The sequence below is a fragment of the Acinonyx jubatus genome, chromosome A3 (assembly GCF_027475565.1).
Source record: "Acinonyx jubatus isolate Ajub_Pintada_27869175 chromosome A3, VMU_Ajub_asm_v1.0, whole genome shotgun sequence".
Taxonomy (NCBI): domain Eukaryota; kingdom Metazoa; phylum Chordata; class Mammalia; order Carnivora; family Felidae; genus Acinonyx; species Acinonyx jubatus.
Genome location: NC_069388.1, coordinates 80,611,102 through 80,624,361, shown reverse-complemented (window position 1 = coordinate 80,624,361; position 13,260 = coordinate 80,611,102). Strand labels below are relative to the sequence as shown.

The 13,260-nt window shown below is 36.1% G+C and overlaps 1 protein-coding gene across 5 annotated transcripts in view; it reads right to left on the bottom strand.

Annotated features, from left to right (window-relative positions):
* The window catches only part of AFTPH (aftiphilin), a 67,010-nt gene that overhangs the window by 19,805 nt on the left and 33,945 nt on the right, over positions 1-13,260 (bottom strand). For all 5 annotated transcript variants that reach the window (XR_003424778.2, XM_053200670.1, XM_027072347.2 and 2 more), the window contains 4 exons: positions 6,977-7,128; positions 4,539-4,665; positions 4,079-4,135; positions 239-361 (listed from right to left, as the gene is read on the bottom strand). Coding sequence is in view for 4 of the 5 variants with exons in the window: in XM_053200670.1 (XP_053056645.1) it covers positions 239-361; positions 4,079-4,135; positions 4,539-4,665; positions 6,977-7,128 (459 nt within the window). In the remaining variant the exon portion in view is untranslated. The remainder of the gene's footprint in view (positions 1-238; positions 362-4,078; positions 4,136-4,538; positions 4,666-6,976; positions 7,129-13,260) is intronic.

The following is a 13,260-nucleotide window of genomic DNA, read 5'->3' as shown; positions in this document are numbered from 1 at the left end:
GGCCTAGGTAGGTTTAAAGGACTTACATATAACCAGCTAGTGCTCAAGTGTGCCTTTTTTAAAAATTAAAGATAGTTTGTTAATTGTATTCCAAGGGATGTTAATAAGTAATCAAAATCATGTCCATCATGAAGTCAAAATTTTTACATATTTTAAACTAAAATTTATACTTAAGGGAAACACTCTGGACGTATGTGTGTATACATGCATAAATGTATCAATACACAGATATTTTTACCTGAAATTGGTCAGATGTACATGTGTTCATTTCTGGTGACATGGTGTTTGTCTGACCAATGGAAGCGATTTTTTCTGCAGCAGATAGTGGTTTCAATGGTTCCTTGGTGGGTTCTAACATACCCTGAAAAAGGCATATTAGCCATTAATGGGGAGGGGGAGAAATCAACTCAAACTTCATGAGAAAAATCAATGTAGCACAAAGTAAAAACCCAAGTCATTTGGAAAGTGCTAAAGACAAAAAGGAACTACTGTTAAATTTTGTTTAGAGAAAATTTTATAGCACTGTAGTGGAAAATGTTTTACAATAGTACCTTTGGAATCCAAACTTTTGAAGCAAGACCTTGTATTTTAAATCAGATTTGTTTTAAAGTGCCTAGTTATCACTGTTATACAAAAGCATAAGCAATTTGGAATGCCAGGGGTGGGGAAGAGGCAAGCACAACAGTATATAGTATGCAGGCCCTAAGAATCCAACACTTTTGTGACGTTTCAGACACTGACACAGAAAAGGACATCCTTTGTACCCATTACACCATGGTGGTGCTTGGAGAAGTGAGAATTCTAAAACACACCATCTAGAGAGTGGCACTCTTGGAGGGGCCAAGATGATGGAGCAGCATAGAAGTTCTCTGCTTCTCTCGTCCCTGAAGTGCAGCTAGATTAGCATCGAACCATTTTGCACACCTAAAACACATCATCTAATGTGATGGGGTCTACATGCTTCGGTGTATGTTTAGTATTTGAGCCTATCACCACTAGAGGATGGGAGCTTTCATACTTAGTTCCTTGAATTGGCATAGTAGAGAAACAGCCATTTCAGAGGGGAAAACATCTTACATGTTCCACTACGTGTGTTAAAAATCTAACACACTTTTTGAGTAAGAAAGGAAGGCACTGAGGATGGAGGTAGAAATAAAGAAGGAAAAAAAAAATCAGCAGTTTGCATCAATACTCTACCAAACACTACTAATAATGGGTAATCATCCAGGTTAATGGCCTGCCAAAAAAAGTTTTAACACATTTTAAAATAACACTTGATACACTCTTGAATATTTATCAACCAGACTACACAAAAGTCTCCCTTTACTGGGGGGAAAAATATCAAAACTGCTAAGACAGCTTTGTAAGGCTAGAATCTGTAAAATCCACCCCCCCCCCTTTTTTTGTAAGAATCTGTGAATTTCTAAAAACAAGTTTTCAGGACAATCTCTCCTCTTTTCGTGTAATAGGGTATATGCTGGGGCACCTGGGTGGCTTAGCTGGTTAAGCGTCTGACTCTTGGTTTGGGCTCAGATCATGATCTCACGGTTCCTGAGTTTGAGCCCTGTGCTGCGCTACGAGCTGACAGTGCAGAGCCTGCTTGGGATTCTCTCTCCCCACCTCTCTTCTCTGACACTCTCCTGCTCGTTCTCTCTCACGCTCTCTCAAACTTAAAAAAAAGATAGGGTACATGCTAACTAAAGCAATTTATAGATGCAATCTTTTTCTTTTTAAGTTTATTTTGTGTGTGTGTGTGTGTGTGTGTGTGTGTGTGTATGTGTGTGTGTGAGAGAGAGAGAGAGAGAGAGAGAGAGAGAGAGAGAGAGAGAGAGAGAATATATCCCAAGCAGGTTCCATGCTGTCAGAGCAGAGCCCCACGCAGGGCTCAATCCTGAGAACCATGAATTCATGACCTGAGCCGAAATTAAGAGTCAGACGCTAACCACCCAAGTGCCCCACACAAATTCCATTCTTAACGATGTTATTTTATAAAAGGCTTTCCTCCAAAGCTTGAATGAAAATAAATTCGTGGTCTGACTCATCAGCATATACATTCTGCACGCTTTCTAGTGTGCCCTTATGTAAAGAGACCATGCATTCAGCAAACAATTACCAACCTTAGCCAACTTTTCTAATGTCAACTATCACTTAAATCAGTGGTCCTCAAAGTGGTCCCCAATCAGTAGTTTTTGCATCACCTGGGAACTCGTCAGATACGTAACCCCACCCCTACTGAATAAGAAACTCAATGGTGCCCAGCATTCTGTTTTAATACATCTTCCAAGCAATTCTGATGCATGTTTTTTATAAAGTATTTTTTTAATGTTTTATTTTTGAAAGAGTGAGAGCAGAGGAGGGGCAGAAAGAGAGGGGGGGGGGCAGAGGATCTGAAGGAATCCAAAAACACAAACACATCCTTGGGCTGAGGATCCAAAGTGGGCTCAGGCTCTGCACTGACAGCAGCGAGCCCGATGCACAGCTCAAACTCACAAACTGTGAGATTATACCCAACCTGAAGTTGGATGCTCAACCTACAGAGCCACCCAGGTGCCCCAATTCTGATTCATATTAAGGTCTGAGAACCAGTGACTTAACTGACCACTTCAGGTACTACTGCTTCCGATGAGACGAAAGATACTGAACACCTTATCTGTGTAAAGCACCATGGGAAAAATTCAGGTATAATTAAAATCTGAAACCAGATATGAAAAAGAATGTTTCTAAACATAAGGCATCATAAAGATGGAGGAGAGATGTATTCACTAAATCAACTTTGGTATTAAAAGCTTATAAAAATGGTAGAATTATTGCTAATAAAGATTGTAATTAAGGCAGAAAAATAAAGCAAGAATATCCCTCTCTAATTCCTCACAAAATTTAAAGAACTGGCTCATGCCTGAGCCTACACATAAGGATTAAGTAGGTTACCGCCCCCAGTGTGCTGAATGAAAACTCCTACAAATTAAATTCATACTTTCTACCTCAGTATGTGACAGTAACACCAACCACCTCTAGAATGCTACTCCTTGAGGAAAAAAGAAGTGCAAATAACCAAAGGTTAGAGTATGTCCTGGATTATATTTACCCACAACAGCAAACAGTATAGGGACAATCAAGGTGTTTTGAAAATACAAGGTAAGTTACATTTGTAAAGGAGAGAAACTGATAAAAAGATTCAAGCACAGGTTTTTGTCTAATTCCACAAAACTACAAAAACAAAACAAAGTAAAACATTCCAATTCAAATCAATAATTAGGCCTTATTCATGGAAAAGTTTTGTAGATTAAAAAAGGTCAAATTTCACAGCAAATTCATTTTTGCATGCACATAAGGTTGTATAAATTCCATACCAAGCTCTATTTTTCTTTCTTAAACATTTTTCCTGGTTTTCAAAAGTTATTGGTGAAAGAATTTAATTCACCAATAACTCAAAGACACACCAAAAAACACAAACACATCAAACTTCAAAGTGTGACTGAGTCTTGAGAAGGTACAGAAAGAAAATTCCTCAGTTATCCTGGACTACCTGGCATATCTGAAAAAACAAAATTCAACATATTTAAAAAAATTAATGGAAAAAAACTGAGGACCGATTATGGGTCCTGGCCCATTTTCAATTACTATCATTTGGTATTCCCAAGGTTTTAGACACATCCATCCATAGCTTCAACAGTGCATGATTTAAAACTGATCACAACTGGGTTACAACAAATGCTATCTAAGCCTTCAAATACTTCAGCTTCCACTTTTTAAAAGCAAATTTAGGAAGAAAAACAAGAAGGAAAGAAGAAAAAGCAAGACCTCTAAAGGTACATTTTACAAAGAGTTATGAGCACTATATTACTAGGATAAAGATAATCTTCAATCTAAAACAAAACAGTGTCTTTAATTAATACAGCAAGATGTCCTTAAATCAAGACTTGAAGGGATGAGATGAAAAAGGATATTAATACTTATTTCCTTAATGTTCCCACACTAGACACCCCTTAAAATATACTTTCCACATCATGCCACGTAAGATAATTTTATAGAATGAATGCAGCAATGATAAATAGGTACAGGGACATTTTGTACTTACCAATCCTGCTGCATACATGGGCACTATAACAGGCTGCTTCTTGTTACCCGTGAAGAGCTACACGTGTGTTAGAGAAAAAGAATGTATATTCAGAGAATGAGATGTCATACACTGAAACAGTTAACATGTTATTGCATACATTGTGAAATATAAATAGAAGAAATTGTTAAGTTGCCCATATGGGCTTGTATTTTGGATCTGTTACTACAATTCCTCTATTTTATAGTTAATGAAAAACATTACAAACAACCTTTTCTAAAAGTAAGAAATATTGACTGGAGAAAAATTTAGATGCATTTATGTTTAAGAGCTGGCATATTCAAAATACATGAGCATTTAAGCCAACTAACATTTATTTTTCTGAGGAACTAGCTTATCACAGCTTGAACAAAAGTGTAACAGAATTTAAAAACACCCATAGGTCCACTAAAGGATTTTCCAAGGTACTAACAAAACTCACAATGTTTCGGGTGTCTATTCCCAAGGAGCACAAAAGCTTCTTGTTGCTATGGGAGCCACCCCACTGATATCTCAAGCCATGTGCATCGTGGATGTCCTGTAGCTCGGTCCACACATCCAGCAGTTCCCTGCAAAGGTCATGATGAAGCCATCAACAATGGGTTACTCAATAGCTTTCACCATGAATCCTAGTTTTAATGTGACTGTGAAATATTATACATTCCAGTTAATCTTGTGTTTAACATGAGTATACAGCTATTTTCTGAATAAAATCAACTGCCACCACTTATAGTCATTAAAGTAGCTAGTAGCTAAGCTAAACTCATTTGAAACAGTAGGTCAGTAATCAACCAAAATTTAGCCTGTATGTTTTTTCAATTGTAAAAAATATTTTTTTTAATTTTATATTTTTTTAACATTTATTTATTTTTGAAAGACAGAGACCACAAGTGGGGGAGGAGCAGAGAGAAAAGGAAACACAGAATCCGAAGCCAGCTCCAGGCTCTGAGCTGTCAGCACAGAGCCCGACATGGGGCTTTAACTCACAAACTGTGAGATCATGACTTGAGCTGAAGTCTGATGCTTAACCGACTGAGCCACCCAGGAGCACCAAACTTTTTTTTTTTTAACGTTTATTTATTTTTGAGAGAGCACGAGCAGGAAGGAGAGGGGCAGAGGGAGAGGGAGACACAGAATCTAAAGCCGGCTCCAGGCTCTGAGCTGTCAGCACAGTGCCTCACATGGGGCTCAAACTCACAAACTATGACATCATGAGCGGAAGTCAGACGCTTAACTGACTGAGCCAACTGGGCACCCCTTAAAACAAAAATATTTAATATTTAAGAGGAGGAAAGAAATTATTCAGCATTCCACCATATTAGTATAGCTATTTAATATGCTTTCTCTTTGAGTCTTGATCCACAAACACACAACTGCAATTACAGCAAATACATAATTTTGTATTCTTTTCTCAGATTTTAAGCATTTCCTCATCTACATGTATACATTTTCCAATGGTCATGTAACATTCTGTTAGACACATGCATCATTATTTGACCACAACCTTATAGTTTAAATAAGTTATTTTCACTGTTCATCTCCTATTGTTAGTAAGGCAAATTATCTTCCTGTATTTTACAGTGTATTTTGTTGTAGAGTTGTGTTATTTCCCAAAATGAATCTCTTGGAGAGATTTCTGGGTCTCAGAGTATGAACTACTGTACAACTAGCATATTTTTAAATAACACATCTAAAGTTTTAAGATGGTAAAGCATAAACCTTTTTGTCCCGTTCTCAGAAATCACCCCCAAAAAACCAAGAAGCAAATCATAATCTCCATATTAAAAAAAAATTAAGAGATAACTAAAACTTTGCACCACAAACTTTGAGGTCACAAAGAGGGATGAAGGAGGGACTTGTAGAGGGAGAGAATATGTTCAGAGGTGGAGTAATGAGATGCAAAAGTCCAGGAATAATAACTTTGAAATTAAAATTAGATAATCAATCTAGCTCCTCTAATAATTAATAGGAGTTCCAGAAAGAAAATAATGGAGGGAAAGTAACTGTATTGGTATTATATTGGTAATTGTCAATTCAAGAGAACTGCCCAATACTGAAGGACAGAAGCCTCCAGATTGAAAGGTCATATACCTAGTGTTCAGTCCAATTGATAAAGACTCATATCAAGATACTTCATTGTGAAATTTCAGAATACCCACAACAAAAAAATCCTAAATTATAAATTTAACATAAGGGTAGAATAAAAATTTTACTACCCATGTACCTTTATTTCTCAGGAGGCTATCAGAGGATGTGCCCCACCAATATGGGCTCTAAGTGAATGGCAATCCCAAGATACCATGTTTAAGAAACCTAGATTGAATCCATCCCAAATTGGGATAGAATGGTGGAAGGCTCAGGGAAAAAAAAATGGAGTGGCTAGCCTGACAGGTTTGATCATAACCTGGAGGGTAGGAAAAGACTGAGTAAATGAAAAAGAGAGGCAACTATTAAGTCCAAGAAGAAGCTTACTATAATGGAAATAGTGGCTTAGCAATGAACACTATTCACATGATTAAAATAATGAAAATACCAAATATCAACTTAACAAAAAACTATGATGTAAGTCATACAGGGAAGATGAAGGGAGGAGAAGAGCACATGTAAAGTCTAAATTCACACTTATCATACTCAGAAGTCAAAAGATAATATATAAAATCGACTGAGGAGAGTAAGGATTTAGAAATATTTGAAAAAGCGTTCAAAAATGGAATAGGGAGGTTTTTTTGGTTTTGTTTCAGCACAATATGATTTTTTAAACTTCAACACAATGTTACAAGAACATTTTAGAACCCTGATGTTTTAAGGTAACTGTTGTTCTAATTTGTAAGGTTAAAACTAAAGAACATACATGCTATCTAAAAACTGTCTACTACTTACCCACTTTCAGCTAAGGCCTCTCTTGTTTTTATTGGGAAGGTGCTTGTTTCCAGCAAGTGCTTCAGGGAAGTAACTTCTTCTTCAGTATCAGGGATAAATATTGAAGGAAAACATGCTTCGAAAATTCGCTCCAGGCGGTTTAGTAAAGCTGTCTGCATCAAAACAACCCCCCCAAAAGTTTAATTTCTCTAATTTTAATGATTTTAGTTTTATCATCATCAACACACATACACACACACACCTCTGACCCCACACCCTGTCCACTACTACAGGAGAGGGAGGTTCACTATCAGTCAGGTACAGGAAGCACTAAGTCAAAGGAGCATAACTACTTGCAGAACAGATGCTCTAAATGATCACTTTAAATACTCATGGTGATACAGTGGCGACAAGTAAACGTAGTTATATGCCAAGCAACATAGCTGGTACTTTGCAAACATTACTTTATTAGTCTATTAAAAAATTCAAAGAAGAAATTAACTACTCAATTGTATAATGAGAAAGCAATCGCAAAGTGTGAATTATCTACCCAAAGCAAAACCAAAACCAAACAGCAACATTCATAAAAGCAGGAGGCATTCATATTCTATCACGGGATGTTCCCTACTACCACCCATGTACTCTAGATTTAGGAACAATTAAATTGAAGGTTTGTGAAAAGTATTATGCTATCATAGTTGAGGAGAACTTTTTTCTTGAGCATAAAAACATTGGAATTTTAAAACACTTTTAGAAATATCTCTGCTAAAAGAACAAAGTAGGAAAGAATGTCTTATTTTTACTAAGAAAAGCAATAGCTCATTTTTCATTTTGATGATCTGTGTTATCTTTTAAAAATCCCACTTCTTTACTCTTCTGTGGTGTATACAGGTGTATTTTTGAATAGAACACTGCCTTTCTTCCAAGAATGGATATTCCCTAGAGTATTTTTACTGAGAACACTGGCATTTTGAAGTATTTTCTTTAATTAAAATTTGTTGAATTTATATTCACTTACACTTTTTGGGGTACTACTAGGTTATTCTACATGTGCAGCCCACAGTAACTAACATTTATCCCCACTTTCCTAAGTGTATCTCAGACACATGTAAAATATTTTCAACTTAACTCAATTTACCGCTTAAACATCAAATAGGAATACAAACTGTTAAAGACTGTCGGAAGTGTACTACTGAAATGCTATCGAGTACACAAGAAAATGCCACATCATGGTGGTATTTCCTGCCAAGTAACAAAGACAAGTTAACGCTTGATTTCTGTTGTTTAGCACAGTCAGCAAACAGGAAAATGAAAAACAAAAGGAAAATATCTTCCAGATTTTCCAATCCAAAAATCTCTTTTGGAAGCAGTACCAGAGCAAAAACTTAACAATGCATAATTAGTCTCAGGGTACTCTTCTGCTATCTCTACAAAAGTTATTCTAACACCTTCATTATATTCATGTGTGTGATATGGGAAAAGGTTCTCAGTATCAATTATGAAACCTACAGTAAAGAGTAGACTCAAGATCCCAAGGCTCGTGAAACTTGAGTGTGTCAAGGGGACCGGCACTTACTTGCTTCAACAGAGGGAATGGACAGACATTACTTTTAAAGGGATCAGATAACCATCTAATTGGAAACATGATGAGCACAGGCTCCTTCTGGGCAGACAAGGTAAACAAAAACTCACATATGACCATATTTTACTTCTCTGTAAATTAAAATTGAATCTCTCTCGTATCCTCTTTGTTATCCTTTTCGTGGGAAAGAAAAAATATTTGTCAAAAGAAGCAATGACCCCAAAATACATTCAGTCATTCGGGCAATATTACATCTAACTATCAAGTCTTAGGTACAACAGTGAGCAAATTCTTAAAATGAGTGGAATGTATGTGAACATTACATTCACTTCAAGTTTTTACATCTTCCCCCTCTCATACAGAGTATAAATTACATGGGAAATTTAAAAGACAGTTCCATTTGTCTTTAAGGTTAGATATTACATTCGATTGCTTCAAATATTTTGTTGAATGAAGTGGAGCAAGGGTCAGAATTTTTTTCTATACAGGGCCAGATAGTAAATATTTTCAGCTTTGCACCAGCCATAAACAAGTAAGTGTGGTGTGTTCCAATGAAACTTTATTTACCAGAACAGGCGGCCAGATAGAACAGGCCATAGTTTGCAGATACCTGTGGTATGGCAGTAAATAACAAAGATTCAAATAATCAGAACCCACTAACTGAAAAGCACCACCCACCACAAGGAGGAACTCTAACAATTTAACAAGAAAGCAGCTAACAGAATTAAAGATTTTGACGAAAATTGAATTTCCTCTGACATTTTGCTTTAAAAGTACATCGATTTCCAACTATCAGACTATTTCCAACTATGAGACTAGTCTGATAGAAGGGAATCCTCTAGAAAGAGTTCCATACTAATATTTTGTTCACGGTAATAAATGCCAAATTTCATTTGCTACTAGTCAATTCCAGTAAGTAAATGGCTGATGTAACTATAATACTTCAGTGGAGGACTGTGGACGCAAGGGGCTGAGACTCTGCTTCTGGATTTATAAACTGGAGATATCAGGGGCAACCTCACAGGGTGGGTGACGAGTTACAGGATTAAATACTTGGCACCCAGTGTGTGCTCAAGAAGTGGTAACTTTTTCTTACTACTATTGTTATTGTACAGATGATATGCAGAAACAGAGTGGCCTACCAAGGAATAAAGTAAATGTCAAAACTAGATTCTAAGCTCACTAGGGATGTTGCTCTACCACTACTTGGCATTCTAAATCATTAAGAAAATATTTGTCTCAGACTATCAATTTCTACATTATAACAAGAAAATAATACAAATTTTTGCACCTTCTCCAAGACCCTCCAACTTAATTGGAAAATAAGTACCAATTTAAAAACGTCTATCATTAAGAACCACTTTTATAAATAGAACGTGTTACTGCTACTCCTTGTGGATTTTAAACTTTGGAAATTGGTAAACATTTTGCTTGACATTTTGGCATTTGTGACTCAAATCTTGATCACACTATAAAATGCAAAGTGTGCAAATCACACGTTGGGGGTGTTTGAGTGTTTTACTTCCCAAGAAGCACAATAAAGTTACAAGTTCAAAATGTAATGGAACATAGTCCAAGGAACTTGGTAAGCAGAACAGGTTTAAGAACATAGCTAACATAATGCTCGAAAAAGAAATTAAACAACCCACCACAACAGTCTCTCTTGTGACCAAACAGAAAGGTTTCTTTCAAGAAACCGATTTTCTAAAAGACTGTAATCACACAGTAAATTAAAAAAAAAATTGAGATATTTGAGACATATGAGCACAAGATAAAAGTTATATATGAAAACTGTGATATTGGTAAAAGTTTTTGTTTTAATTATTAATTTTAACTGTTTTAAGATCTATATAAATTTTTTCCTCAATACTATTAGCCATGGATAGTTTAATACATACAATAGCCTTAAACCAAATCAGTAATAAAATTAATATCACATCAACACTAGGGTTACTGAAATGAATTATTATTTAACTTGGATTTATTCTACTGTGTAAGAGTAAAAAATAACTTTATATTACTCTACCTAATAAGAATTCTTGTTTCTATATAGATTGTATCCAGCCATAAGAGGCAAGCTACTCCTAGTTTTGATTAAATGGGGATACTACACAGTTTTGAACTCCTTGGAGCAGACGGACTCAAAAAAAGATGTGAATTCAACAGTAATGTTTATTAACACATTACAGTACATGTGGACTTGTATTAGATGTAAAATTCTAAAATATTTTATTATTTTGAATTAGTGGTAAAGTCAGACTGGCTACGCTCTAGTTTCCCTCGGCAGATAAGGCAGCATATGGAAAGCAAACAATATCAGTACAGCCTACCTAGTTCAAGAAAGTGAAAGATCAAAAGATGTCCTCTGAAACCTTCACAAACAGCAAAAGCTTGATACAGTGTGTTATGTTTTTCATTTAATGCTTATGCAGTGCTTATCAAATGCCAGGCGTTATTCTAAATGCTTTATGAATATTAGCTCACAGAAGAACACAGATGAACCATCAGAGGCAAGTAACAGTAATCTTATCCCCATTGTCTAGATGAGAAAAACGGAGCACTAAGAGGTTAATTTGCCCACAGTCAGATGAATATTACATGCTGAATCCTAATCTAGGAGGTACAGTTTCAGAGTCTGTGCTCTTAAACACTAGATTATGTTGCCATCAAAGCAGTTCGAAGTTCAATTTCTAAAAATTATAGGAGCTTTGAGGTTGGGGACTATGTCTCATTTTGAATCTCCAGTACTTAGGTTCGTGCATATAGTGGATATAAAAATGTTAGCTAAGTCAGTGTGCACTTAAAAAAAAAAAAAGCACTTCACCCTTATTTAAGACTGCAGGGGGCATGTTTGTTCTACTTATGAAAGTAGATCTTATTATAAGCCATCTAAATCATTTTTGTACATAGATTGGATATATTTATATAATTGTAACAAGTATAAATAACCAAATGCCTTTATGTTCTAGGTACTATGTTTGATACTTACATATGTTACTTTACTAATCTTTAAAAACAAAACAAAAACAAATCCTGAAAGGTAAGTATTACTGTTTCCACATTATAGATGAAACTAAAACTCATGGAGATTAATTAACCACAGTCTCATGTTGGTATGGTACACAGCAAGGATTTGATCCCAAGTCTGACTCCAAAGTCTCTTTTCACCAAATCATGCTTTTACCCACTTTTTGTGGTCTTTCAAACATTTGTAGCCATTAGGTAAGAGATTCAACTGTTAACTGCTGAGGTGATGACCACAGTTAAAGCAATTATTTCATCTATATAATTCATAGTTTTTAACAAAGCAAATTATAAATTTTTACTAAAGAGTGATGCACTGTAAATTAATGAGAAGGTAACAAGTACCCACACATTTAGCATACTAGTTAGCTGAGGTTACAATAGTAACTGCATAGCAAACTAAATAAAATAACATTCACATCAATTACCTGACTTTTATCTTTTTAAGAAGTTGGGATTAAAAAAATGTTCATTGGGGCACCTGGGTGGCTCAATTAAGCATCCAACTTTGGCTTAAGTCACGACCTCCTGGTTCATGAGTTTGAGCCCCATGTTGGGCCCTGTGCTGACAGCTCAGAGCCTGGAGCCTGCTTCAGATTCTGTGTCTCCCTTTCTCCCCCTCTCCCGCTCAAGCTATGTCTCTCTCTCTTAAAAATAAACACCTTTTTTTTTCAATTTTTATTTGAGTGATCGAGCGAGTGGGGGAGGAGCCGACAGAAAAAGGGAGAGAGAATCCCAAGCAAGCTTTCAAGCCCCACGTCAGGCTCCACATTACAACTGTGAGATCATGACCTGAGCCGAAATCAAGAGATGGACACTTAACAAACTGAGCCACACAAGCGACCCTCAATTATTGCCTTTTAAATGCTTTTAACTTCAAAGCCAAAGAGGAAAAACAGTCATCAGTTCTCTCTTGAATGTGGAATTAGAAAACTGGTGGTTGGTTAGCTGAATACGCATGCCTTTCAATTCACACATGTAGCAAATTCTCAGCCTGGTGAACAGCCTCATGTCTGGCCATTACACGTTTTAAGAACTGGGGGCTCTGATAAATGTACGGTTGAAAGTCAAATGCTATTCAAGGCAGGTGCCAGAGTTCATTTTATTGTCTCTATTCATGTCCAGCGCTAAGACAAAGGAGAAGAGCATGGTGCTCAGAAGAGTTCCTAACCTGTCAAAACTATTCTGAGAACAGAAACTAGCCCCAAGCAGTAGCCAGAACTCGAGATACTCACACAAATTCTCATTTGCCTCCAATACTTTCTGCCATTCACCAAAAAATGCAGTTGGCATCACTATCTCTTGCACCTTTACAGACCATTTTCCAAGAAGTTCATTTCTGAGATTTTTCAGTAGCAACTAATATTTATTGAACACTTATGTGCAAGAGAACGTGGTAAACACGGACACGTACAATTTTATTTTACTTTCAGAGTAAGGCATTTTAAATAAGTACTATTATTATTCTCTAAATCTAAGGTTCAAGAAAGTGACTAATACAAATTAGTGTTGAAACCTAGATCTGAATCTGGCAGTATAATAACACCAGAGCACCGCTTTCAAGCACTCACTGTATGTACCCAGGGCGAAGGCCTAAGGCCCACAATAACTTTAGGAATTCATGAAAATGTTTTAATAGCTAATATTAATATATTCATCTTTACACCAAGTTATAAAATAGAATTTTAAATATCTTTTA